The sequence below is a fragment of the Anguilla anguilla genome, chromosome 5 (genome assembly GCF_013347855.1).
Source record: "Anguilla anguilla isolate fAngAng1 chromosome 5, fAngAng1.pri, whole genome shotgun sequence".
NCBI lineage: Eukaryota > Metazoa > Chordata > Actinopteri > Anguilliformes > Anguillidae > Anguilla > Anguilla anguilla.
The window spans coordinates 38034593-38060737 of NC_049205.1; the positions used below are offsets into that span (position 1 = coordinate 38034593).

The window sequence follows — 26145 nt, forward strand, 5'->3', positions numbered from 1 at the left end:
GAGGATAGGAAAAATGCTGTTAAGATCCCTTTCTTTTGTATTTCATCCTAAACCAAAATGAGATCGCCATCAGATTGAGTGGAGGCATGCAAAAGTGTTTCATGTTTCTTAGTTCCCTCTCCTTACAAATATAATTTAAATCACAATTTAGGCTCAGCGTGAGTTCCTGTGGTGTCTATCAAACAGCTCACTTTTATGCAAAATCTCTGGCTTTTCTCAAGGTCTCAAATAATAATAAGGTACTTCACAAAAAGGTGTTAATCTCCTAGGACCTCTCTTTGTTTCTCAGTTGTTTGCTTGTATTTTTGCTCCAGTGTGGATTTTTGGAGAATCAGCCCAGACACAGAAGGTCCTCACATGATCCATTAATGAAACACCACATTTTTTCTCACAAGAAAGAAAAAATCCCAAGATTTAATGCTGAAGAACATGCTTCCTTTGGGATAGGTAAAAATCCACACTGTGATGAATGTTTTAGATGTGGGGGCGAACCTACAGTAGCAGCATCATTTGGAAGCATTAAAACGGAATGAGAAAGGAGAGCAGAGAGTGAATGCCTAATGTTGGTTGCCTAGCTTCTATATTGCAGCACTTAAGAAAGGGACAACATTTTTTTATATCAAGTTATTTGTTCATGGTCAATACACTATTCTAATAATACATACAAAGTGGCCTGTTCTACTTTGGCCAATCACCAGCTCATGCCTTTTTCCCTCTCTATCCTCCAAAAACATCAAATGGAACTTTTTGGGCAATTAGAAAGCAAGTGGTGCCCTTGTGTACAAACAATTCAAGGCTGTTTTTGTGTCTAACATTGTTTAAAGGCTTTATTACTTCTCAGAAGAACACTAGAGCACGAAAGTATAGATCGTGAGGGGTGAGTGCTGCAACAGCACAACACAAGGGGGGCATTGCTCTTTTGGAGTTCTGTAAAGTGCGAATGTCCTGAGCTCATAAAAATGAAAAGAGCAATCTGGGATTTTCAGTTTTGAAAAAAATCAGTTTAACATCTTAACTCCTAAGTAAGTAAAGGTTCTCGAGGATTCCCAGTGTGAAATTGACATTTATAAGGCCACCTTGGAGGTCTGTGTGCTGTGATTGGTACGTATCACGTTATCACATGATATTTGTCACCAGAAAATGATGATTTGACAACTTTTTTGACAAGCGTCACCTCTGTTGTTGAATGTAGGAGTTCATGTCTTATTTAAAAAGAATTCAACAGCCAGACTAATCACCTACAAACATATTTGTGTTTGGTCTCATTTAAAACAAGCTTAAACAACAAACATTTTGAAACTTTTTTCATACTGCTCAACTCTGCATTTGAAAATCTAATTTATTTATTTATAGACAAGTACTTTAGACAAGTCAGCATATTCAGTCTCGGCGGGGTGAAGTTTGGTATTTCTTCTGGCAAGGTTGAGTTTACTCATTTCTCTCTGGAATCAATTAGCTTTCTGGTAATTTTCTATTTACTATCTTGATCAGTTAAGATGTTAAATTAAATATAACTAGTGAACCTGTATTGGACAGTATATGAAGTATTTCCCTTTTTGAATCTAATCTACCGAACCCTTTATTTGGCAGTGTAACCAAGTGGTTAAATAATTTATTGCACAGAAATCTTTAAAACTCACTTCCAGCTAAAGCACAGATTCAAACAGTATTCAGCAATCATTTTGGAATTGTATGCCATCACTGGAATTCTGTTTTAAAAATGCAATTTGGTGTTGCAGCTTGGTAGAGCTGAAAATTAAACAGTTAATAAACCTATTCTTAAATGAGATTGGTGTTGAGTTTCAGTTTGATTACATCTGTTTACTGTTTATTATCCTATGAATACATTTGTACATTTAAAATAGAATTATTATCTGTGATAGCAATGGATATGTATTTTCAGATTTTATATTGATATTTTTAAATATGCACGCCACCCTAACAGAGCCTCCAGAGTTCTGGAAAAAGGTCTTGTAGATTCACTCGTATCAGAATGATGGCAAGAACAAAATGTGGAGGCCACAAGGAACTGCCCAAGATCCAAAGCCTGCCCCCCTCATTTGTGAAATTAGTGGTAGGGGTGTCGCGGTTTGGGTATGTATGGCTGCCACAGATACTGGCTCGCTTGTCAACAGTGATGATGTAACTGCTGATAGCAGCAGGAGGAGGAATTCTGAAGTATACAGAAGCATCTTATTCTGCTCAAGTTACTGTAAAGCAAATGCATCTGACCTCATTAGATGCTTCATTCTACAACAAGACAATGATCCCAAACATACTGCTAAAGTAACAAAGGAGTTTTTAAGCCAACCTGGAAAATTCTTGACTGGCCAAGTCAGTCATCCTATATGAATCCAATTGAACATGCGTTTCATATGCTGAAGAGGAAACTTAAGGCAACTATCCCCCAAAACAAGCAGGAGCTGAAGATGGCTGAAGTACTAGCCTGGCAGAGCATCTCCAGAGGAGATACTGTGCACCTAGTGATGTCTGTGGGTCACATACTTTAAGCAGTCTGTTTGCAAAAGATATGCGACAAAGTACTAAACATGACTACTTACTATACATGCACTACAACTATTATAATAGCAAAACCATTCCAACTGTTCAGCTGAGATATCCTGGGTTACATCTGATGCCTTCTTCATCTGCAACGCAGTTGTATCGTATAGAATTGGAAGCAATTATGCATTATCTGCATGTGTGACTAGGGGAAGACTGAGGAGATGTTTTTGTCGGTTCTTGTTTTCTTCCTGTTCTCGCAGCAATCGTCATCATTGTCCTCTGTTCGCATTGTATGAGAACAAATTTGAGAATCTTCCTGAGGTCCTTGAAGAGCAGGCAAGAATTATCCCTGAATAGACTGCTTATTCATAGCCTGAATAAAGCATCATTCTTGCAAGCAGCACACAGAACCGAACTGGCCCTGTCGCACTTTAAATGCTGTCCTATTTTCTCCACTATGTTTGTGTTTATTGAGCAGTCCCCTTTTGTGCATCCTGTCATTTTCCAAGAGTTCAGTCCGACCACCTTTAACGGGCCAGAGAACATTCTTATTCCCTCTGGAAAACATCAATCGCTTTTCACAACCTGTCTGGTAGTATACAAAAACAAAGACTGACCGATTGACTGAATCTGAAATAGAGCTATCTCTCCCAAATGTACTGTATCGCACTAATGGCTCAGTTCATCAGATTCAGCCCCAACCCCTCCTCAGCAAAAGAACTGAGATTAGAGTGATAAGCAGAATTAGTCACAGACAAGACTGTAAAACCCTCTATTACTTACCTGGTCAGTGTAAGACCGGACCTAATGGGCCTTTTAAAAGCTAAGAGCTAATCGAGCTGCCATTGATGCTTAGGACAGTAATAACAGGTCTATCTGCATACACCCCCTTTCCCCACTCCAACCCCACCCCTCCCTCATTATCCTAAGAAAAGAAATGTGACAGTGGCTTTTTTGTCTTAGATTTCTTCCTTGTCTAGCCTTTTACAATGCAGTTCATGGGCCATTAGCACGGAGTCTGTTACCTGAAATTGCTTTCAGCTGGACGTGACTGAGTAGAATATGAAATCAGTTTGTGATTGACGGGGGCCATTTTGCGGAGCCGCCAGGCACATTTTGTTGCTTTCAAGTGTTTATTCATCTTTTTTTTCTGACCGTCTTTTGTCCACAAAGGATGCTTTCATCCATTTCACAGGGTGCAGGTTAACCCTTTGGGAAAAATCCTCTTTGATATGATGAATCCCCGAGGTGATTGCAGGCAGGAGCTGGGGATGAGTTTGAAAGCCACTATCTCCCCAGAGCAGATCCGACACGTAACACCGAGGGAATGAATCGAGCCTCTCCTTAAAGGACAACACCAAGGCAGGCCATTGTTTGAGAATATTCCCAATTTAAAGTGTCGGCAACAGCCTTTTACCTGCCCTCCTACCCTGATCTACTACTCACCCACAGGGAACTTCAGACCGATGAGGTACAATTTTTCAATTATGTGTTAATAAGGGTAATTATGTCTGTATATCTTCATTTTTAACTGTCACACTTATTTTTTTACCTGTGAGCAGGATGCTACCTGCGTGTTTCAATTAATTATTCTGGCCTGATTCGCTTTGGACCAAGTAGGAGTTGGAGAGTATGACCGGGAAATATGAGAGAGGAACAGCCAATTAGTACCCAACACGACTGACTCCTTTCACCACTCTGTGTCCTTGCTACTACAGATGCAGAGTGGTATCTTTCCTGAAGGTGCCTCCATACCAACTACACTGGCCTTGTCACTATGGGTGGGAAATACCGCAACAGCATGGACTTGTGGAAAAGGTTTGAAGCTCTCCCTCACTTGCCATGCCCAACTTGGCTGCATCCCCCTTAGATTCGCAAAGATGTCACACTAACAAAGCAAAGGATGAGAGTTCAAATTTCCTTCTATACAGATTGTTTAACTGACAATATGCAATGTACCAATGAGGTTCTCATTCCCAGAACCACCTATTCCCCCAAAATGCACATATCAAATTCCACTTACAGAATAACTGGACTGTAAAGTCAGCTTTCACACAAAACCATAAATTCTGAAGCTTAATGGTCAGCCGTACTATCAACCTGGTCTCATTCCCATAGTGATAGCAGACTGATGTTTCGGCCACAGGGATGCAAAGTTATGAGTCCAGGTTGGGACACTATAAACGTTGAGGTCCTGATCCAAATTGTTCTGGCTGAGCTGGAACTTTCTCTCTCTCTACCTTCTCCTTGGGTAACAAGCAGATATCTACAGAGCTCTATGCAGAGTATGCTGGGAATGGATGGTCCTTGTTAGACAGTGTTTCCCCGATCAATATCTCTATCGAGATATACTCTGTACAAAAGCACCAGGCCGTCAGAGCCATGTCACATTCGCAGTCCAGACTGCCCACCTGCTTTGTTAGCGCCAAACTGTTTCACGGGTTGCAGTTCATTGGGGATCTTAACATCATCAAAGCACAGGGACTGTTGCTCACTGTTCTCTGCCCCTCTTTCTTCCTCCGCTCAAATTGCTTAAGCGAGCTCTTTAGAGTCAAACCGCTGGGGACGCAGCCGGAGGTTGACCTCGTCACAGTAATGAACAAGTTTCATTGGAACTAATTAAAACTTTAGGTTACCACTCAGATCGGGTCACTGGGGAACTAAGAGGCGACTGCTTCCTCAGATCAGGTCGGTGACTGTGAAATTATATCTTGGGAGACAGACAGAAGTAAACATGGTCATTACTGCTGAGGCTGGCAGTGAATGTGCGGTCAATTGTGCTTCCAACGTTTCAGAGCAGGACAACAAATGAGATTGGTACAATCCTATATAATTAGCAGGCCATGATACGGAAGCCTATTTATGAATAAATAATGCCAAGAATGTATTTTATTATTAAATAAATAAAAAAATCAGCAAACAGAAATGAATAATAGATATCCCAGTGAGGGACCTTCATTAAGACATGTTCTCCTGACAGGATCTGAAGATCTACTACACATCAATTATTAAAATTAAGGCCTCTTTGTGAAACGAATGGGACTCGGGTGACACAGCCACACCTACATCAGCCTTAACAGATATCACAGCAGTCACAAAATATTATTTCTTTTGACTTTTGGCATCAACCATCTTAACTGACTCACTTCCCGCCATTTTGCAACAGCCCTGCCAACTTCTAGTCTTCTTATACACGATGGCTGAAGATAAATGGTACTAGGCTTGATCAGTACTTGGCAAGGCTGATGACCTCACTGGAAAACCAGCCTGCTGCTGGAAGATGCATCGGTTGGCCATTAGGGGGCTTATTTTTCATCAGAAGAAGCAGAAAGAAAATAAATGCTCTGGTATAGTGATTCTACATTGGGCTTTTCACAAAAAATTATTCTTACTTTTCTTAAAAATGTTCCTACAAAAAAATATGAGATTCATGACACACGTGCAGACCTTGTGCAGATGTGTTGTATCTCAGGTGTACGAGATGATGAATGCTGGCTGCTTTTAAATTTTATGCGCAATGCTGTTCATGTGATTTGCTAAAGGAAGCAGCCATGAACAAATACAGATAAGAAAAAAAGATAAATGCCGAAATGTTCCTGGAAACATTCAAACACGTTGTTTACGATCAAATGTGATGTACATGTTTTATGAATGAGGCCCATTGTTGTAATTTAGTGTGGACATAAAAGATCCCATGGCACAAGCCAAGGATTCCTGGTGTCCTTGGAAAATTCCCAATCTGGCCATCAAATCAACTCCAGTTTAAAACACTAAATAAACTCCCTCCCTCTGGTGAAATGTGGCGAGTATTAAGGTGTAAGAGCAAATAAAATTTCTAATAACAACACTGCCAAGGGGCTCTTGAAGCAGGTTTGGCTGTGGTTCTCCCCCCTGAGAGACGCTGGAGCAGGGAGGGCGAGAGAGCCGTGCTACTCAGCCCGACTTTCTATCGCACTGAGCGAGTCTCCTCATTCCTTTATTCTTCTCCTCTCCACCCATAAAGCATCCTGCGCTTGTTCCGCCCTTGACTCCAGGAACATCCTGTAGTCTCCGTGCACCACTTACCTTCGACTAATGGCTCACCATGGCAACAGATATTCCAAACACCGCCAGCTGTAAGCGGCTGGGGCTTCAACCGCCGCGTTTTCCAGCGACGCTTTGGTGGATCACTGTGATTACCATCATGAATCCTCATTATCTCCTCAGAAAGAAAAAAAAAATCCACATCCCCCTCAGCGGTGCTAAGATAAAAATAAATAACCGAGCCTGACAGCATGGCTTTCGAAAAAACATTTTAACAACATTTAAGGGAACGCAAGCCCCCTCCGTGATATATTAACAACCACAAAATATTTCAGCATCTGTCTGCATGTATGCAGTTCTGTGCAGGTGAGATCCGATGGTTATCGTTACTTCCGATGCCCTTCTTACAGACGGAGAGAGAGCCCGATACAAACGTTGCTAAGCGGGATCGAACGGAATGAACTCTGGAGCGCGAGACTCATAAACTTCACTTTATTTCCATATTCGTTGCATCCCCGACGCCTACACGTCCCCACACAATACATTCAGTATATACATTTGGCGAAGAGGGACCGTACGTGTTAAGATTAGTGCATACACTAGAGGAGGAGAATGTAACACAAGCGCTCACGCACGCACCATTCACTCACAGTATGTAACCCTTCAAGGCTAAAGACAAGAGCAAGCGTAGATACAGCGACTCTGCTCCCCGGGGCAGCTGGGCCTTTTCAGGATCCCTCAGAGCCCATCCCTCCCCCCTCCCCCCTCCCCCCGATCACCCATGCATAGTGTTGAGGGGCACGTCCACGGGCATAGGCAAAATTTTGGGTTCTGAATTTTTCCTCCAGGCAGTCGGTAGAGTGAGGGGGGGGGGGGGGGAATTAAACTTCTGTTCAAACGACTACCTGTGTGACAGTTTGTACAAAAAGCCTCAAAAAGCCTTTTGAAGAAGAAAAAAAGGAAAGACAAAAAAGATAGCCCCCCCCCCCCCTTCAATGGAATCAGACATTCAGCTAACTTTGCTACATGCGTGTTTTGCATTAATCTGTTACACGGGTGCAGTCATGCATTTCATTTGCTGTGTTTTTTTGTGTACACTCAAACTACTTTTTTCTCTGTCCAGTGGCCTCTGGGAGCGCCCTGCTCTCTTAAAGGCTAGGGGTCGGCCATCGCCTCAAACCTACGCTCTCTTCAACCTGCTCTCAAATAATGACAATTCCAAGACCGCCTGGCTTTTTTTTTGTTGTTTTTTTTACCTCTCTCTGTCCACTAGAGAGACGGTCTCCAGCCAGGGAGGCATGGTCGTCTGTTTTTCTGTTTCAACAGGGCCTGGGGATGAGTCGCAATTTGAGAATCAAGATTTCTACAGCTACAGTTTGAACCGGAGCAGCTTCTGTGAACAATCACCGCCAGCAGAAGGGGTGAGGGTGCTTTCTGCTCTCCGACTCCCGCCCACAAACCCACCCCTGCTCCCCTCAAAGCGCAAATGAGCACTGCTGGTCCGCACGGGCATGCCGTCACAGTCCACCGATTCTGGTCTTCGGTGGCCTGAAAGACACATTAGAAAGACCTACGGTACACCTCCATAAGCTTGAAGCCTGTGTTGGAGCAGGGGAGCATGCAAAAAAAAAAAAACAGGTGGGAGGAAAAAATTATTGTCCTAGAGAAGTTAATCGATAGACAAAGCGGCACTGAAGAAATGCAAGTCCAGGTGGCGCTGTTGCGGGAGGTCGGTGTGATCCACTGATGCAGTCCTTTCCGAGGGAGCGGGCCTTGCTCTTTCCGGTCCGTAGGTTTTTTTACACAGTTAAGCCACCGTTCCTGTCCACTGTCGCTCTCGGCAACAGGCCAGGGAGGCCGAGATGTGAAGCAGAAATCTAAACACAACCGCGAAGTACTACAGTAGATGTAGCTAGAGGGGTTTTTCAAGCTCTGCCCAAACACGATCACACTGGCACAAATATAGCGAGGAGCACTGAGGTGTCTCCCTTAAATCCGGAAGAAACGCGTCAGCGATAACCCCCCCCCATAATAAATTACAACTACAGAACAATCTTTTGAAAGCAGAACTCTGGAAATCAGCCGACATCGTTTGCTGATTTTACCCATGCAATATAAGGCATTAGCCAAACATCTGTTACTGGCATCACACAATATTACAGACTAACGTACACTTACCAATGATGGAACACAAGACTGCTTTTTAAAAAACTTTGACCCTCATTTGATTAACGTCAACTCAGTGTAAAAAATATATATATATTTCAAAACAAATGATGCAATTTTATGAATACTGGAAATGAAGCAGTAGTGTGGTGGGCGGGGGGGGGGGGAGAGTCAATATTTGTAATCCCATAGTACCTATCGATCTGAAGATGGGTAAATTAAATTGATTTACTGAGGTAGACAATGCAGGTATATTTTGTTCCTCTGTTCAAAGGTTTTTGTTTGGGGGGGGGGGGGTGGTCATCAATTGGCATTTAAAGATGGCCCATTGCTCATCTGGGACTTGCAGAGGGAGTAAAACAGTGGACCATTTAATCGGCCTCAGCCTGCTGATTCACCCAGTGTGGGCTGGGTGCTGAATCCGCACATACGACATGGCGTATGGTCCTCAACACAAGCAGGAAACCAGGGACTGGGATTCATACAAACTCCAATCCACAACTGACTTCTGACCTTTTTTTTTGTCAGAATACTATGCTAGTGCGCTTAGTACTCTTTCTAAGAATACTACACCAGAATACTATGTGAGCCTGCTATGGACTGCCGGCACAGCTATAAATACATTGACCGCTAGGTAAAAGTCTGACCCAAATAAAATCGTTCCATGAAAACAGGAAGATATTTTGGCTAATTTCTGGTGGATTCTGGGTACAGGGGTGGGAACATTCTCCTTAATTTCAGGGAGAGTCTGAGTCCGTGGATATTTCGAATTAGCGCTTACAGGAGTGAGCTGCTATGTCTGCTTGCTGAGCTATTTTAACAAGTTCACCTGGTGGGCCATAAATAGGCTACTAAAAACTGGAAGTCGAAAGCAGGCGGCACGGCGATGGCTTGTAAAATCGCCAGGATATGGTGCAAAGGGACTATTGCTCATACTATACGTCCCAGGTTAGCAGCTAATGCACTGGGATTGAGAGGTCTCCTGTTCTTGAGGAAAACAAAGTGGCCATTATGCCCATCCAATGGGAGCAGCCCGATTTTACACAACCGAGCCGAGATACCGATAAGCTCGTTAGCGAGTGCCGACATTTTGGCCGAAAGCTTGTATTCAAGCAGCGCCTTGACTAGTGTTTTTTAACTAACGTCTCCATAAATAGCCTCGACGCGCAGTACCAATGGCTCCCGTCATAGACACTTTCCTCCTGACTCAAACCTTTGGCCCCGAATTGAAGAATTAAAAATTTATTGCAGTGCCTGATTTCCTGGTCGATTTCTCCCCGCATTTTAAAAAAAGTCTTTATTTTGTTACATTTAACAAGGTAAATGTGCTCGGGCAGCCAAATCCATCCGAGGAACTGTTAGGCTGACGAAGCAACGATGGCGATAGCGACAAGGATGTTGTGACAGACGAGTAACGGACTAGAAGCAGGAGAAAATTAAAACAGATCGGCTGATTTTTTTTTTTTTTTCCACTCGCTTGAGAGTCAATCGTCCGTTCCGTGAAGCCACTTGTCAGAACCGACTCGTGCCGTCAGCTCGAACGGCAGAAGAGGCAAAACATCTTCTGAAGACGAGCGAGCACCTGATTTGATTGTGTGGGCCACACAACGGCGAACATCTAAATTAACTTATACATTCTCACACAATCAATGCAGCCGCTGCATTCTCTGCCACGTGGCCTTCCGTTGCTTTAGGGGAAGAAGAACGCAGAAAGAGAAGGTCTTTCCGTACGATACTGGGCTGCAGAAGGCCAGACTGAACTTCCGCTTAAATGAGAGACACAACAGAGATGACCTGTTGGGGTGAGTGTTGTGGACGGAAAGGTGACAGGTCAGAGTAGCACTTGGTCACCTGTGTGACTGAGTGATGTGAGAAAGGGGTGGGTTGGCATGTCTGAGATCAGTGAGGTGACCTAGGTGAGTGACTGGTGTAAGAGAGGGGGGTGAAGGATGACAGGTCTGAGATCAGTGAGGTGACCTAGGTGAGTGACTGGTGTAAGAGAGGGGGGTGAAGGATGACAGGTCTGAGATCAGTGAGGTGACCTAGGTGAGTGACTGATGTAAGAGAGGGGGTGGAGGGTGACAGGTCTGAGATCAGTGACAGGACCTGTGTTAACAAGCGACATGCTGACAGATTGAGGAGGCACGGCGACAGGGTCCGAGAGCGAAGGGGGAAGGGGGACGGCCATCTTTGATTGACGCATGGGTTTGATCTTCTCCGACCCCCTCGCTACCCCCGCCCCGCTCCGCTCCGCTCACTCCTCGCTACTCGACCTCTGACCCCTCGCCTCCTCGGACCCAGGTGAGGGAGAGGGAGTGGGCATGGGACCAGACCCTGGGCTGAGGAGGTGGACCCCCGCCCCGCCCGGCCTCTGAGGCCTCCGCGGCTCGGGGTGGGTCGCTACAGCGTCCTGATGGCCACGGGGTACAGCAGGGACATGTGCTCGGCCCCCTTGATTGGCAGCTTGCGGCTGGAGTAGAAGTGGATGATCTCGGGCACGCTGTCGAACGGGCAGCTGTTCTGGCCCAGGATGTACTTGCTGTCTTTGGTCCGGGTCAGTTTCATGTGCATGAAGCCCTGGCTGCTCCTGGTAAGAGGGAGAGGGAGAGAGAGAGAGAGAGAAAGGGAGGGGGAGAGAGAGGGAGGAACAAAAAGAAATATGGGGATAAGAGAATGTTTATTATATTTACTTTTTTGCCTGTAATGGGCTTGGAGATTGTGAAACCTGCAATATAAACGTAATACATTATCATAACCGTCATCATTGTTTTATATGCATACTTGTTTTTCTGCACTACCAATAATATGTAACGCTTACGCATATTAAATATTTACATGATGTCACTAAGGCATGCCAGTAAAGAATGGCGATTTGGGAGGGGGGCACATGGCAAAAAAAAGAGTGCAGAAAAGAAATAAAATAAAAGTGGAATGAAAGAGGAAGACAAACGGGCTTATTAAAAATGCATTTTTTCAGCGCTGTTCCTTGGCGACGCGCCCGATGCTGGTATACGAAGCGCGTTCGGAAGCGAAGCGCGTTCGGAGCGGCTCTCCACGCAGACGACAGGCCATCGGTCAAACGAGAGCGCTGACGCTAACGGCTAATAGCCGCGCCGCAAATTAAAAGCTCTTCCGGCAGCCCGGACGTTTCCATGGCGAGACGGCCCAGAGGGCGCGTCGCGCAGGCCCCGCCTCCGGCGCTCCTGAACGCGCTTCCGCTCCGGGGGCTCGTCCACAAGGAAGGACCCCGCTCTGTCAAACCGGATTTGCAGAAACGAAGCGAAAGTACCAGCGTGCGGAGGGAGCGACGCTGTCTTTAAATAGCACAGACGACAACGAGTGGATGAGAGTCTCGTACCGCCTGGAAAAAGTGGGAAACCGTGAATCAAAGCTCTGCTTCCCAGGCTTGCGGTCGGTCGAAACCGGAATTGGGCCCTGCAGCGTTCCGCAGGACGGCACCGACCGCGGGGCCGGGCAAGCGTTCTCCTTCCCTTTCTTTCCTTCCATAGGCTGCGAGCCCCAGGGCTCCGCTAAATCACATCAGCGCTGTGACTTATACAGTCGGGCCCGGAGTGTAAGTGACATTTCCGCCGCGCGCATTTAATGTTTCCTGTCAACAGACGCGCTGTATGGGAACACACGGCGCTGACAGGGGGCCAGGCCCGACTTGTCGGAGGGAAAAGCATTACGGCGGATTTAAAACGCGGATTTTTTGAAGGAATCGCTAGGACTGGCGGGGTACGCGCGTGTGTGTGCACGTTCCAGTGTGTGAGCACATCCGCTCACGTGCATGTATTTGTGTCTACACACGTCTGCGAGTACTGTATGTATGTATGTATGCATTTTTTTTAAAAACCTTTTAGCCTGTGTGTGTGTTCGTGCCCATCCCTGTGCATGTGTCCATTTATGCATGTAGACGTGTGTGTGTGTGTGTGTGTGTGTGTGCGTCTGTTTGTGTGTATGTGTGTGTGTGTGTACTATCGGCTCCAAACAGCAATAAGAGCCGCGCGAGGGAAGTCCACCCTTTGCTTATCTCCTAATTGCACCGCCTACAGTCACACCGGCTGATGCGGAAAGGAGCGAAAACAAAGAGAGATAATGGCGCGCGCGGGCGGGGAAGAACACAATTACAGATTCCGATGAATTTCCACTGAACCGAAGAGCCCAGATCTCCACTCCGGCGGCGGCGGCGGCGCAATTAGCTCGGACGCGAACGCGGCGGCGCGCGGACGCTGAAACCGGTCTCGTCCTTTACGTTAACCGCGCCTCGTCGCGTGCGGGCGGAATCCTCTTCCCCCCGAAGACGCCCCTTCTTCCCCTCGGGAAACGAGCGAAAGCCCCCTCTAGCCGCATAGGTGCAACACTGCCGTTGTACACTTGGGCAAGGTACTTAACCTGCATTGCTTCAGTATATATCCAGCTGTATAAATGGATGCAATGTAAATGCTGTGTCTGGATAAGAGCATCTGCTAAATGCCTGTAATATATGTAATGTAATGTGGGAGCCTGATCTGGGAACACGCTGTCTTCACGGTGTCCCCCGGGTTGCGAGACTGGAAGGCCACGCAAAACTGATCTGAGAACAGAGGAACTGGTGACCATACAGTAGTCCTGACAAGGAGGACCAGATCTGGCACATGGTGGTGCATTCATCACCGACAGTATGACAGTGCATTGACGGACACTTCCTATAACCTGAGTTAGCCAGACTAAACTTGGTGGAGGGACAACCATGGAGGAAGGAGGAGATGGAGTGAGAGGAGCTAGGACAAAAAAAGAAAAGAAAGAAAGAAAGAGGGAGAGATTACTCAGACAGAGAAGGGAAGATATGTAGGAGATCCAGATAGGGAGGGAAGAGAAAGAGGAAGCCCCAAGAAGGAATTAGTGGAAGAGAGGGATAAGAGAGAGGAGAGGCATAACGGATGGAGGGAGAGAAGAAGAGGAGAGGGCCCTAGTTGCAACAGAAACACTGCCGCAAATATCCAGCCATTGTGTCCCAAAATACTCCAAAATCCTCACTCATATTAAATAAATAGCTAATAAACCGCAAAGTGCCATTACTACCACCAGTTATAAAAATGCCCTGTTAAACAACTATTCTTTATTAACAGGGTGTACTTATTATCTTTAAACTGTAATGCAATAACAGAATCACGTCAGCAGGAGCTCTCAAAAACGGCGAATAACTTTCAAAGTTATTTTCCAAAGACGGCCACTGACAAGGACAGCATTGTCTATGAGCGTTTTTAAATCCTGGCTGATTTTTTTGTCAGCTATGTTCTACTTGTCACTGTGTAACACATTGAGAAAACAACAGTAAATTAGGCCAAGAACAGCTGGTTAGGAAACCCTGTGCATACTATGAATACGAGAGAACGTCAAATTTCATTTGCAAGCTCTCAAAAAGGTAGATGAACAAGTTTTTAGTGTTGTGTTTGTTTTATTCGAGTACATTTCACACAGTTAGGCTGGAAACATACCCTACGTAAGTACGCGAAAGCAGATTCTTCGAGCTAAGCAAAGTCCATTTCATGCATTGTTGAATTCTAAGACGTGTCACCTGAAATTCTGAACGCAACACTAGCGCGAGCTGCAGTGTCAAGCGTCGCAGCGAGGAGCGCCACAGAAAGCAAAAAAGAGGATGAAGCCGTCTTCAAATTGCGCTTTCTTTTGCTCGGTCTTTACACAACTGTCCTGGATCGCCCCCTTGAGGACTCGGGTGTATTACCTCCACAGGGACGTAAGAACGCACGTTGAGCGAGCGCAGCCTGGCCGCGCGTTCGCAGCGCGTCGGCCTGGCGTCGTCGTTTGCGTTCGCGTACTCACACGGGGCGTGATTCGGGCCTAAGGCTGGTTCCCGTCTGAGTCCGTGACTTTGATTTGAACCCCGTAATCCGCACAGAGGGACTGACAGAGAAGCCTGCTTATCATCAACCGTAAAAAGATTATTAGATTGTGCCGCAATTAATGATTTCCATAAGAGCAACAAATTGAATAAATTACAAAAAAAAACCATGTGAACGCGAACCAAACACAACAAAGGAACCCGACGCTAATTAACTTATCGAACTCGCTTTGATGCCAGGGCCTTTGACTGGAAATTTCCAGAATAGCTGTTGCCGTAGAAATGTGGGCGGCGGTAGCCTGCATACGACGATTCTTTAATTAGCTTAGTAAACAATGTAAACACATCTGGCGTGGTGTTGCTATATGTTCAGGGACGTTGCTATAATCTAATAACTGCTGCGGTAATGCAGCTAATGATGAATAAGAGGAAAAGAAACATCAGTATCAGCAGGGTTCTTGCAATTGAATTAAAAACTAATAATGGGCCCCCTCATCTTCATTTGCGCACGATGGCTTATATTTTAGCATTTATCTAAACATCCAGCAACGGATATTTCACTAAACAACCTGAAGTATTTCTGTGCCCAGCAGCGCGTGGCATTGCTTTCAGCAAACACACACACGGACACAGTCGGACATGCATGCGCGCACACGCAGGCCTGTCACACATTAATCTCACAAGTAGTACAGTGCATGTTTAATTACGGTCAGTTGACATTGGATGCTCGAATCCCATACTGCGTTTCGTAATGACAAGCAACAGCAGTAATTGGACTGGAGGATATTGCTGCTCCTACGATTCAGCGGAGTCGTCTGTACACGGGTGTAAATGTGTGTGAATGCGTGTGACTTTCTACATCCTGGGCCCTTAACTACACGCAAAATAAACAAGAGGGGATGATAGAATGTATGTTTTCAGCAGATAAGACAAGTGCATTTTGATACAAACTCATAAAACGAAACTAATCAACCTTCTCACTGTATTTCTCTGTCTTTTCTCAGGTTCCCTGTGCAGACGTCAGAACACCTAAAGTGCATTTGTTCAGAAGTCCCACGTTGGCTTGCACAAGACCTGACTCCAGATTACAATTGTCAGAGACACGCTACCCACACACATCTTATAGGAGAGGAAACTGCTCTTCACACCTCCGCTTGCAAGCCGGTTCAACCGACCAATCTTTAAAAAGGCACCAAGCGCTGCTTTTTCCAATCGCCCCCACAATCCCCCCCCCCCCCCTTCCCCTTGCGGTTTTTTTTCCCAGGTTTCTTGTTTATCGGCGACTTTACTTTTATTCCTCAACCCCGCGACACAAACCCAATGTAAAATCCCAAGCCGCGCAAGTAACAAAAGAAAAAAAAAAAAAAGGCAATCACATTAAAGGCCCCCGAGAGTCCTTTTTACACAACTAAAGAGGGCATTAGCTTAGGCTGGGGGGAAAAAAAGAGGGATGAGCCCTCCGCCGAAGGTCAGACCTGAACTAAAAGCTTGCGGCTGGCCGGCCCTCATCAGCGATGCAAAGCGCAATCGCCCACTTCGGCGACGGCCATGAATTTTTCAGCAGCCGCGAGAGGGACGAAGCGTCCGCGCGCGGAGCCTCCCGCGTGAGCGGTTTCGAGGGGGCGGGAAAAGAGCGTGTAGAACATCGGCACGCTGAACCTTCGGCGCCATGGCGGTCGGCCGTACGGCGCCCCCCCCCCCCAAACCCCCCCACCCCCCCCACTGGCTCGCTCGGGAGTCTAACTCGTACTTCCGACCTTCTGTCTTTGCTAAGCAACAAAGCGGCGCCGTCACCCTGTCCTCCCCGCACGTCGAACGCGGGTCGCCTGTCGCCGGGGCGCGCGTGAAAGGTTGTACCCCAATTTCAGCGAATCTGTTTGTCTCGTTGTTTTTATCTAAATCTTTGCACTTTGCTCGGTTGTTGTAAAGTGGTCTGAGTCGCAAAAAATACAATGCAAATAAAATGCAAATGCAACCTGATATTTATACAGCTGCCTGTGAGGGCAAGCATAAAATTATCACGGGTCGTTCACACAGAAAGGACCGAAGCGCCACACCGTTTTCAGTGGAAAGGATGGCATAGACGAGCATAAGCTAGGCCGGTATCATGTAGCATGCTATGAAATAAAATTATTTGAACTTTCATTATTTGCGCCTGGTGATTTTGGCATGGCCAACCAATCGCTGTCAAATTGAGAAGCATGAAATATCTTGATGGTGGGCAGTCGATTGGTTTAAAATAGTAAGAAATTTTACCCACTGATTCTCAAGTGTCTTTGGCTTTCATCCATTATACGTACCTGCCGAACACATGCGCTAATATTGTACATCATTGTTTCAGCGGTCACAAGGCCACACACGGAGCTCTTACCTAGAACTTTAAATCTGCCAGAGGAAAAAAGAAAAAATCTCTCTAAACATCTATCTATCTGTCTGAAAAAGTAATTCATAGGTTCTAATTATTGAGAAAATATATTAGAAAATGCAATTTAATTCTGAGCTTTCACAGAATGAGGCATCTGATAGAGATTTTACACCATCAAAAAAATTAATGAATTAACTAATTAATTTTAAAAAGTAGAACTGGGAGAATACTAACCCCAGAGCTCCCAATGATCCATTCTGGTTCATTCCAATTTCTAATTTAAGCACTTAATTATGAGAACAACCCAATGATTCAGTTGAATTTACATTTTAAGAAATTAACAACAGACTCCTAAGTGTATAACGGAACCAACACTGGTGAATACAGCTCTTTAAAAAATGAACCAGTATAATTTATTGGAACAAAAATGAACACAAACCCCTGGCACTCCAGGACAGGAAACTGTGCACCCTGATTGGTCGGGGTATTGAAACAATTTAGGATATCTCAAAATATCACTTTCGGACATCTTGGGATATCTGGTCATGACTATTTTTCATATTCAAATACAACCCTAATAACTAAAAATGGCTGCTACAAGCACACTGAATGATATTCAAAGATTCCTCAGGCAGATGTTGTTCTGGGTTCACCAGGGACTCAAAGGGATCTTACTTCTAATCTTACTAAATAACAGAGAATTGACCTTTGACTTTGATTAGCCAGCTGAGACACACACTCATAAGCTGTTAGAATTGCATTCTGACAAGAACTTTTCTGGCATACACTTCCTGTAATCTGATTGGTGGAAACCGATTGCTTAAAATAGATTTGGTTGGCTAGGGTGATTTTTCCATTACATGCACCCACCCATAAGACCTCCTCCTTCCATCTCTGCATCTCCTGCACGTCTCTCCTCCAGTTTCTGCGTCCACCCATCTCCCTGAAGCCTACTCCCATATTGATCTACCCCCACTTGGTACAGCTTGCGTAAAGGGCTGAAAGCAGCCTTGCAATTCACCAGCATGGAGACGTTTTCAAGGTGACTCTTGTAAAAATCCGAAATATTCGCTGAATTGAGGTGTTCGAAGGGAATGGGTTTTTCGGCAACATATGCCAGACAAATTGCTGACCTAGATTAAAATGTTACTAATGGAAAGTTTCGCATTCTCTTTGGATCACGGGAGATGTTTGTGCTAAATGGAAAACGGATAAGAGCGCTACAACACACTGGTGGAGAGGTTAGTCGGGCTATATTCCGTACAACAGCAAATTCCACCCACTGTCTGCCAAGTGACAGTGTTTTCCAAACATGTCCTTCAGTGGTACTATAAAACCAATCAGAAGCATGCAGCCCAGAAGCACTGCCCCCCAAATCAATCAAGCTGGTGGAAAAGCACTGTGTTTCACTCCGTCAACTGCAAAGCGAATGAGTTTCGATAGACAGCAATGACAGAACCAGAGCTCCTACCCTTGCCTCGGAAGGTAATCCCAAAAAGATTCAGACGCACGAGCACGTGTCATCGGGACATTTCGAGAGCACGATCAGAACTGATAGAGAAGCAAAGCAATTGAGTTTTTGAGTATCTAGCTGTAGGTTTGATGAAACAAACCCTTGTGTGAAACTAGAGGGGGGAAAAGACCGCTGCTTTGGACAGATGGTGTTGATTGGTGAGACGTGTCAGCGTCACCTCCGCAGTGCAGCAGCTGTACGGCGCAGGAGGGTTTTAATAATAAGGAGGGAACGTTCCCCCTCGTAGCCACGACACGTTCTTCCCGGTCGGTTCGGCAGACCCTAGGGGTTTACGCGGGAAAATGAAGAGAGAGAAAAAAAGTGGACGTACGAGAGCCGTCGCAAAAAGACGCAAAAACGCAGCCGGCGACGAGCTCCCACTGCGACTGTCACCGGCCGACAGGTTGCCCCTCACAAACCCACCGGTGGTCCCCCCCCCACCCGCTGAGGTCTGCCTCCCAAATTAAGACTCAGACTGAGCGGAGGCCCGAAAGAAATTAATTCAGCTGGCCGCTCGTAGGCCGGTCCAAATGGCTCGGGCTAACGGGCTCTCTCCCGCCAACAGACACCATGCTAAATTAGGGGTGGCGAGGACTGACGCGTTGTCAACCAGCGCTTGCTTTTCAGATGCGAGCTCGTCTGCTATGATGACAGTTCAGCATCTGTCAAATGACAGTCGTCACATTGTAGAAGAAAAAACTTGCCTAAAAAATTTTAATCTGAATATAAAAGGGACAGTTACGAGTTTATCAAAACCTCACACGATAATACTAATGCCACGGAAGTGTAATAGAATAAAATTAATCCAACTATACTGATAAAATGGACCAAATTAAGCTCTGGTTTTTATAGTTTTAAAAATGAAAAGAATTAGTAATCCATGAATTGTCTGCAAGGGAGAGACCTCAAGATGCTTTTAAACTTCATGCCTTGACACTACAGAAAACGGTGGCAAGCTAGCACAAAAGGTAATTGTAACTTTTACACAATTGCACAAAGACGATTTGATTTGGGTTAATAATATTTTTAAAAAAATTTTGCAATCTTCTTTCCTTGTACAAACCAGAGGTGGAAAGTCCCAGAGAAACAATTAAAAGTCCTGCCATTTTCTTTCACCCACAAACTCAGCTGTTTTCATGAATTCGGCCTACCTCATGGCTGAATTGATTGGGGTTGATAATGTTTTAACAATATTTCCACTACAATATTCTTTTCTTTTTTACCACCCAGAAACCCTAACTTTCCAGGTACCTTGTAAATAGGTCTTGATTACAGGAATAATACAGGTTCAGCAGGAAAACAATGCACAATTATTCACAATAATAATAATAATAATAAAATAATAATTATATAAAAATGTTATTGCTGAATGTTATTAAATGGCTATCTGGGCATGTGCAGCCTTACTTGAGGGAGAGGGAGAAGTCGTTCTTGCTGGTCTCGCTGTTCCTCACCAGGTAGCTGGCCTCCTTGCACAGCCTCAAGAGGGACTCCGCATCTATCCGACTGATTGCTCCATGGTACCAGCTAGGACAAGATTTGGGGGTGGGGGGGGGGGGGGGGGAGGGGGGGTTCAAGGAAGAGAGCAACCAAATTACATCATGACAAGTAGAAAGCTAAGCGAAGTGCTACCAGGACAGAGCAGTATGCTGTACCTGGCTCTCTCTCTGAAGGGAGACACGTAAAACGGATAAATATTTTGACAGCGTATCAGCTCAGCGAACACGGACCGACACCAGAGACTGGCCAACACAGGCGGGCCTGCCTGCCAGAAATCCCAGCATCACGGTTATGTCACAGCCCATAATAGAAAGATAAAGAGCTGCGATATGTGAACAGTACAAGGAAGCCCCGTAAAGAGAGAGAATACATGTTTACCCACAATTCCCTGTTCTGTAGGGAATACTGTTGATAAATTACTCGTGCTCCTCAGAGAGGAACATGGTTTCGCAGTGCTGCTCCCAGCCTGAGAGACAACAGTTGACACAAAATGATCTCACATTCCCCTGCTAACATCTCAGTCTTATGACGCATGTTGAGATGCAATATACAGTTATATTGCTATATTGCTATTTCTATGCAACAGCAGGGGGGTCTTCAACTCTGGTGATGGAGGGCCACTGGATTTTTTTGCTTTCGCATTAAAAGACCCAAGAAAGCAGGGCGAGGCGAGTTAGCCGCTAAATAATTCATGAGCGGGCGGGCGGGCGGAGCGTCACTCACAACTGGCTCTCGAGCGGCACGGAGGGGTCGATGCGCTCTCCCAGCGCGGGGCCGCTGTGGTCCTGGGAGCCCAGCTTGGTGTTCACCAGGCAGCCGCTGGAGTGGCGCTGGACCGGGCGCGCCTTGCCCTCCTTGGTGGGCGACACTCTGGACTTCTCCGCCCCGTCGAACTGCACTGTGAGGGAGGGACGGAGGCACAGGCGGGGAGGGGTGGGGAGTCACTACAGGGGTCACCCCAGGTTGTCCTCTCCTCCCAACTCGCCCTTGATAATAATTATGCGAAGAGGCAGTTGTGAAAGTGAACCGATACAATGGTAAAATCACCACAAGCCCGGGGGCAAAGAAAAGCGTTTCCTTAACGCAATACAAATATATCACCCATAGAACAATTCTCTGTTTGAAATTTGCATTTGAAATACTAATAAAGATACGGAGAGTTTTTAAAGTGGCTTTCTCTTCCACCAGCCCACAGGTCGATAGTAGTCCTTTTGGATTATCTGTTTTTTTTTTATATGGAAACCGTTGAGAAATACCGCTCATTTTTCCTTGAAAAGCAGAGCTGTTCTCTGCCATTTCCTCCAAAATTCTGCACGTTTTTGTCTAGCTGCGATTCTGACATCTTAATGGAACGTGCTCCGTTTCTCGATATCTCCCCCTGTCTCTGGGGAAGGCCCTGTAAGCTCTGAGGTGTGCAAATGGCTGTAGACACGGCTGTTCCTGAAAACGGGAATTCCTTCTCAGAGCGGCAGGTCGGGAAGAAGGGGGAGCAGAAATCAACCTGGCCTCACGATCCAAGAAGAAGAATGAATCCAAGAAGAAGAATGAATCCAAGAAGAAGAATGAATCCAAGAAGAAGAATGAGAAAAATGCAAACGAGTACGGGTTCAGCCTCGAGAGCGATAATGGCCCCTCGATCAATAAGTCCTCCGGCAGTCTGCACTAGACCAGCAGCTCGCTGTAAGAAACATATGCGCGAGTGTTGTCAAAAAAGCCCTTTTCCACACACCCCTTTTCCGTCTTAAAAACTGAAAGATTCAAAATGAAGGAAGAAATAGGAGGAGAAGGACGGGTTTCGAATGGCTCCCAGAATACTTTTAATCGAAGCCTATTCAGTCGCGCAAGGAGCAAGGCTTAGGTTCAGTCACAGTGGGTTCACCCAGAGGTGAACGGGGGCCCTGTCTTTCACACCGTACGCATTGCCTGTTTCAGTTCTGCTTTACAGTGTAATTTCATCATATCAAAGCGTGGCACTCGATGGAAAGGCGGTGTTTAAAACAGCCATTTCTATTTTATTTTTATTCTGCCGTTTTTTTTTTATTCTTGTTTTTATTCCGCCGTCTTTCCCATTTCCCACCGCAATTTAACGGGTCGTCTTGTTGGAAGGGTTTAATTACACTGACTCGACAGAGCTACCGCAGACGGCGAGGCAATCAAATGGCGAAATATTGATCTGGACGGAAATTCTGCTGGCTAGAGCCGATCAGGACTCAGGAATATAGCTTTCCTGATAACTGGAGGCCGTCAAAATGGCAAATATGCTTATATGACTCACAGGGGATTTTGCTTTATTTAAAATTTTTTGGTTACTGAAAAAAATATAATATATAATATGCACAAACCTTAATAGTATCTATAAAAATCTATACATTTCTATGTATTTAAATGGCGCGTGGACTACCTAAACAGAGGGGAACAATGAGTGAACAGCTTTACAACAAAACGCGGCTACAAGAAATCTGCTATTTCTACACTGACCACCAGGGGCTCCCCTGTACCTCCTCAGAATCAGTTGAATTTCGGTGTTAATTTTCAACTACTATGAAATGCATTAGAGCTCAGTTGAGCGTAATGGTCACAATAAGATTTAAAAATTATTCCTTTTCCCCCCAGGTTTCATTAAAAAAAAGATATAAAAATCTTTTCAAATATGTTATAATCTTATCTTAATGAATCTTATAATACTGACTAATGTTCTGCGTATTTACCCAATTAAGGTGAGCGCACACACTCCAAAATGTCTGGTTGAAAGGAAATATGTGTATTGTATTTGTGCGTCATGTGTATATTTGTACATAATTGAAGCGGTCAGTTTCTATGGCAACATCTCAGGCAAGGGGAGGCGCATTCGCATGGGGGGGGGGGGCTGAGACAGATCACAACGTAAAACAAGCTGTCAGCGCTCAAACTCGGCGGTAACCTTCGCTCCCGCTGCAAGCGCGTCGCCCGCACGCACGCAGAGCCTGTCGCACGCAAGGGAAGGGTCAGGAGAGCTCCGAACGGTCGCCGGCTCCACCGCGTTTACAAGCTCGGGGCCCTCTTCTGTGTCCACGCCGCTTTCGGCAGGAACGCAGGTGATAGCCTTTTCGATTCCTCTCGACTGCGTTAGATTCTTTTTCTTTTTTTTTTTTTTTTAGGAGACAGGCAGGCGGTACGGCAAATCCTCGCGATTTCCTCTAGGTTAGCCGGCGAAAATTGAAGGTTATCCGACAAACTAATTGCATCCCCCCCCTCCCCCCCCCCTCGTTCCCGCTCTCGTTTTCTTTGAAATATGGAAATTCCAGGGCTTTGCTTTGAAACAACAAGGTAATTAAACTCTCCTTGACACCTAACAAAATTTCAACATGGAGGCCCAGCCCTTCTCTGAACGTGATTAAATATTTGCTCTCTCCCACTCTCCCTTTGAACCCCCTCCTCTCTATCTCTCTACATCTCCCTCAGCCTTTCACTCTCTCTCGCTCCCTCCCTTCGTATTTCTTTCCGTCTCTCTCTCTCTCTCTCTCTCTCTCTCTCTCTCGCACGCTCCCTCTCCCACCTACGCAGGGCAGATGGTTATCCTGGGCAGGTTCAGCCGTTCAACCTTTCCTGTCAGAACGTAGCCTTTCTGAGTGTGTGTGTGTGTGCGTGAGCGCGCGCTGCATGTGTGTGAGGCTGCGTCTGAGCACGTGTGACTTTGTTTGCGTGGTGGGTGAGAGCTTGTGCTCTGTGTGTGCCTAACAAAGCATTTGCGTTTATATAGTGAGGTTGTGTGTGTGTGTGTGTGAATGTAATTGTATCAACGAGTATAATCCTGTATGTGTATGAGTGTTTGTGTACTGTGTGCATGCACGTGTGTGTGCATCCATGCAAACAGGTGTGTGTGTGTGTGTGTATGTGCATGTGAATGAGTGTTTGTCTTTTACCTAGCTCCTCTCCCCAGTTTTAATAGGAAAGATCTCCAGACACAGCAAAACTTTGACTTTGGCCGTTCCAAAAGAAGGCTTCAGAAGCCCAAAGCATCAAAAGCCAATGTGCTCACGTTCCAAAATCACAAAGAAAAACGCAGCACAAATTCAGAGCAGTTTTAATAATGAATCCATCTAATTACTTCTCATTTGCAAATGACCTCTCAATCATACCAGCTCACTTCTCAATTGGGAAACCTCGTTGTTGATTGCTGTGCCGTCAAATGTGAATTCATGTTTCCAGTCTGACATTGTGACAGTTAACACAAAAGCTCTCGGAAAAAAGCCTACCAGTTTTGCGAAAATTGACTCTTTCATTTTCTAGACTAGCAGTTAACGCCATGGCGATGTATGGGGTTGTTCTACTAAAGAGCCTTATTTTCCTTAACCCTGTGAAAAAGCGACCCCTTCTTTGATTCTACGGATTAAATATACCCTTGACGCCTTGACTGACGTAGCGGGTGAGAATCTGCAATCATTAAGACATTTTCCCTGCAGCGGTGTCGGACTGATTATTGAAGAGAAAGGGAGTGAGCCACCAAATGGGGGGGGGGGGGGCGCAAAAACTTCCCCCAATGCGTGCTGCCAGATCAGATCAGGGCTTTTTTAATTACAGTGTTTCTGCATCCGCGGAATGGGAAAAAAAAGACAAGGAGAAAGAAAAAAGAAAAAAGAAAAAAAAAAACGCCTGGAAATGGACAATTAGCTCATGTCAGAAAATAAAAAGGCGTGAGCTCTTCATCACACCCAAACAAAGGACCTCCAATTTATATGCAGATGTGATTTCTCTTCTGATGAGAGATACTCAGATATGCTGATGATGTCAGGCTGGAAAGGCACCACGCTGGTGCGGTGGGTAGCACGAATCCCGGCCTGGGCCTTTCTGTGTGGAGTCTGCATGTTCTCCCTGTGTCTCTGTGGATTTCCTCCCACAGTCCAAAGACATGCAAGGTAGGCCGATTGGAGACTCTAAGTTGCCCACAGGCATGAGCGTGTGAGTGAATGGTGAGCGAATGGTGCGTGTGATAGACGGGCGACCTGTCCAGGGTGTATTACTGCCTCTCACCCAATGCACGCTGGGAAAGGCTCCAGCACCCCCCGCGACCCTGACCAGGAATAAGTGGGTACAGATAACGGATGGATGGATGGACGTCGGGTTGGAGAGAGACGATCTCTCCCTGGAATAAAGTGGTGGCTCACGGGTAAAAAAGCAGGTCGTGAGCAACGCGCCGCTTTTAAATGGAGCCTCTGCTGCTCTGATGCTGACGGAGTGTAGCACAGCGGGTAAGGAACTGGGCTTGTAACCGAAAGGTCGCAGGTTCGATTCCCGGGTAAGGACACTGCCGTTGTACCCTTGAGCAAGGTACTTTACCTGCATTGCTTCAGTATATATCCAGCTGTATAAATGGATACAATGTAAAAAGCTGTGTAAGTCGCTCTGGATAAGAGCATCTGCTAAATGCCTGTAATGTAATGTAATGTAATGGTGGGTCTTACGGCAGCCGCACTAAAGCTTGGGCGAAACCCTGAACCGCTCAGGAGCTCTCACGAGCCAGCCGAAATCGAGGTGAGCTCTGACACTTCCACCGGGGGCGTCAACAGGATCTACGCTCGGCTGGGCGGGACGACTCAGCTAGAAACTGACCGCGCAAACTTCTGCGGTCAGAAAAACCGCTTTTGACCTGGTAAACCGCCTTCGACCGGGCGCGGCGAGTGTTTGCGCGTGAGTTTGTGTGCAAGTGTGTGCGTTGTGTGTATATGTGCGTGCATACGCACAGGCGTGTGTGTGTATATGCGTGGGTACAGTACAAGCGCGCGTGTGTGTTGCTTTATAACTCCGTATAAAGGAATTTCATAAACCGATGTTTCATGGAGAGGTAATCTTCATTATTTTCATAATCATGGTGTCATTCATAAATACAGCAGCAGGATATTGAATGATACAGTTGAGGATTTTGCAACTGAACCAAAAACAAGATGATGAGTGGGAGTAGGGATACATGCTGTGATGAAAACAGTCAGTGAGACTCTGAATTTCTCTAATGAAACTTACCTCTGCCTGGGGCTGCACTGTCTCCAGCAGAACAGCCTTCTATGCAGCACACACACACACACACAGCATGTTCAGTTTTAAGAATAGTTTCCATGTACCTACCGCTTATATTCAAACCAATACCCTTCAACTGAAACCGTAACTGTGCATGTACTCCTCTGAGTGTAGTGTGTGTATGTGTGTGTGTGTGTGTGTGTGCGTGTGCGTGTGCGTCTTTCTCTCTTAGCCTCC

The 26145-nt window shown here is 45.8% G+C and overlaps 1 protein-coding gene across 5 annotated transcripts in view; it reads right to left on the reverse strand.

Moving 5' to 3' along the window:
* Positions 1-7004: 7004 nt before the first annotated feature.
* Positions 7005-26145, reverse strand: part of LOC118227547 (SH2 domain-containing adapter protein F-like) — a 114301-nt gene continuing 95160 nt past the window's right edge. For 3 of the 5 annotated variants that reach the window (XM_035418113.1, XM_035418115.1, XM_035418116.1), the window contains 3 exons: positions 20641-20815; positions 19825-19944; positions 10952-11281 (listed from right to left, as the gene is read on the reverse strand). In XM_035418113.1, the coding sequence (XP_035274004.1) occupies positions 11095-11281; positions 19825-19944; positions 20641-20815 (482 nt within the window). In that variant the 3' untranslated portion in view covers positions 10952-11094. Of the gene's footprint in view, positions 11282-19824; positions 19945-20640; positions 20816-26145 lie in introns of all 5 variants that reach the window. The other 2 variants (XM_035418111.1, XM_035418112.1) reach the window with 1 other exon arrangement.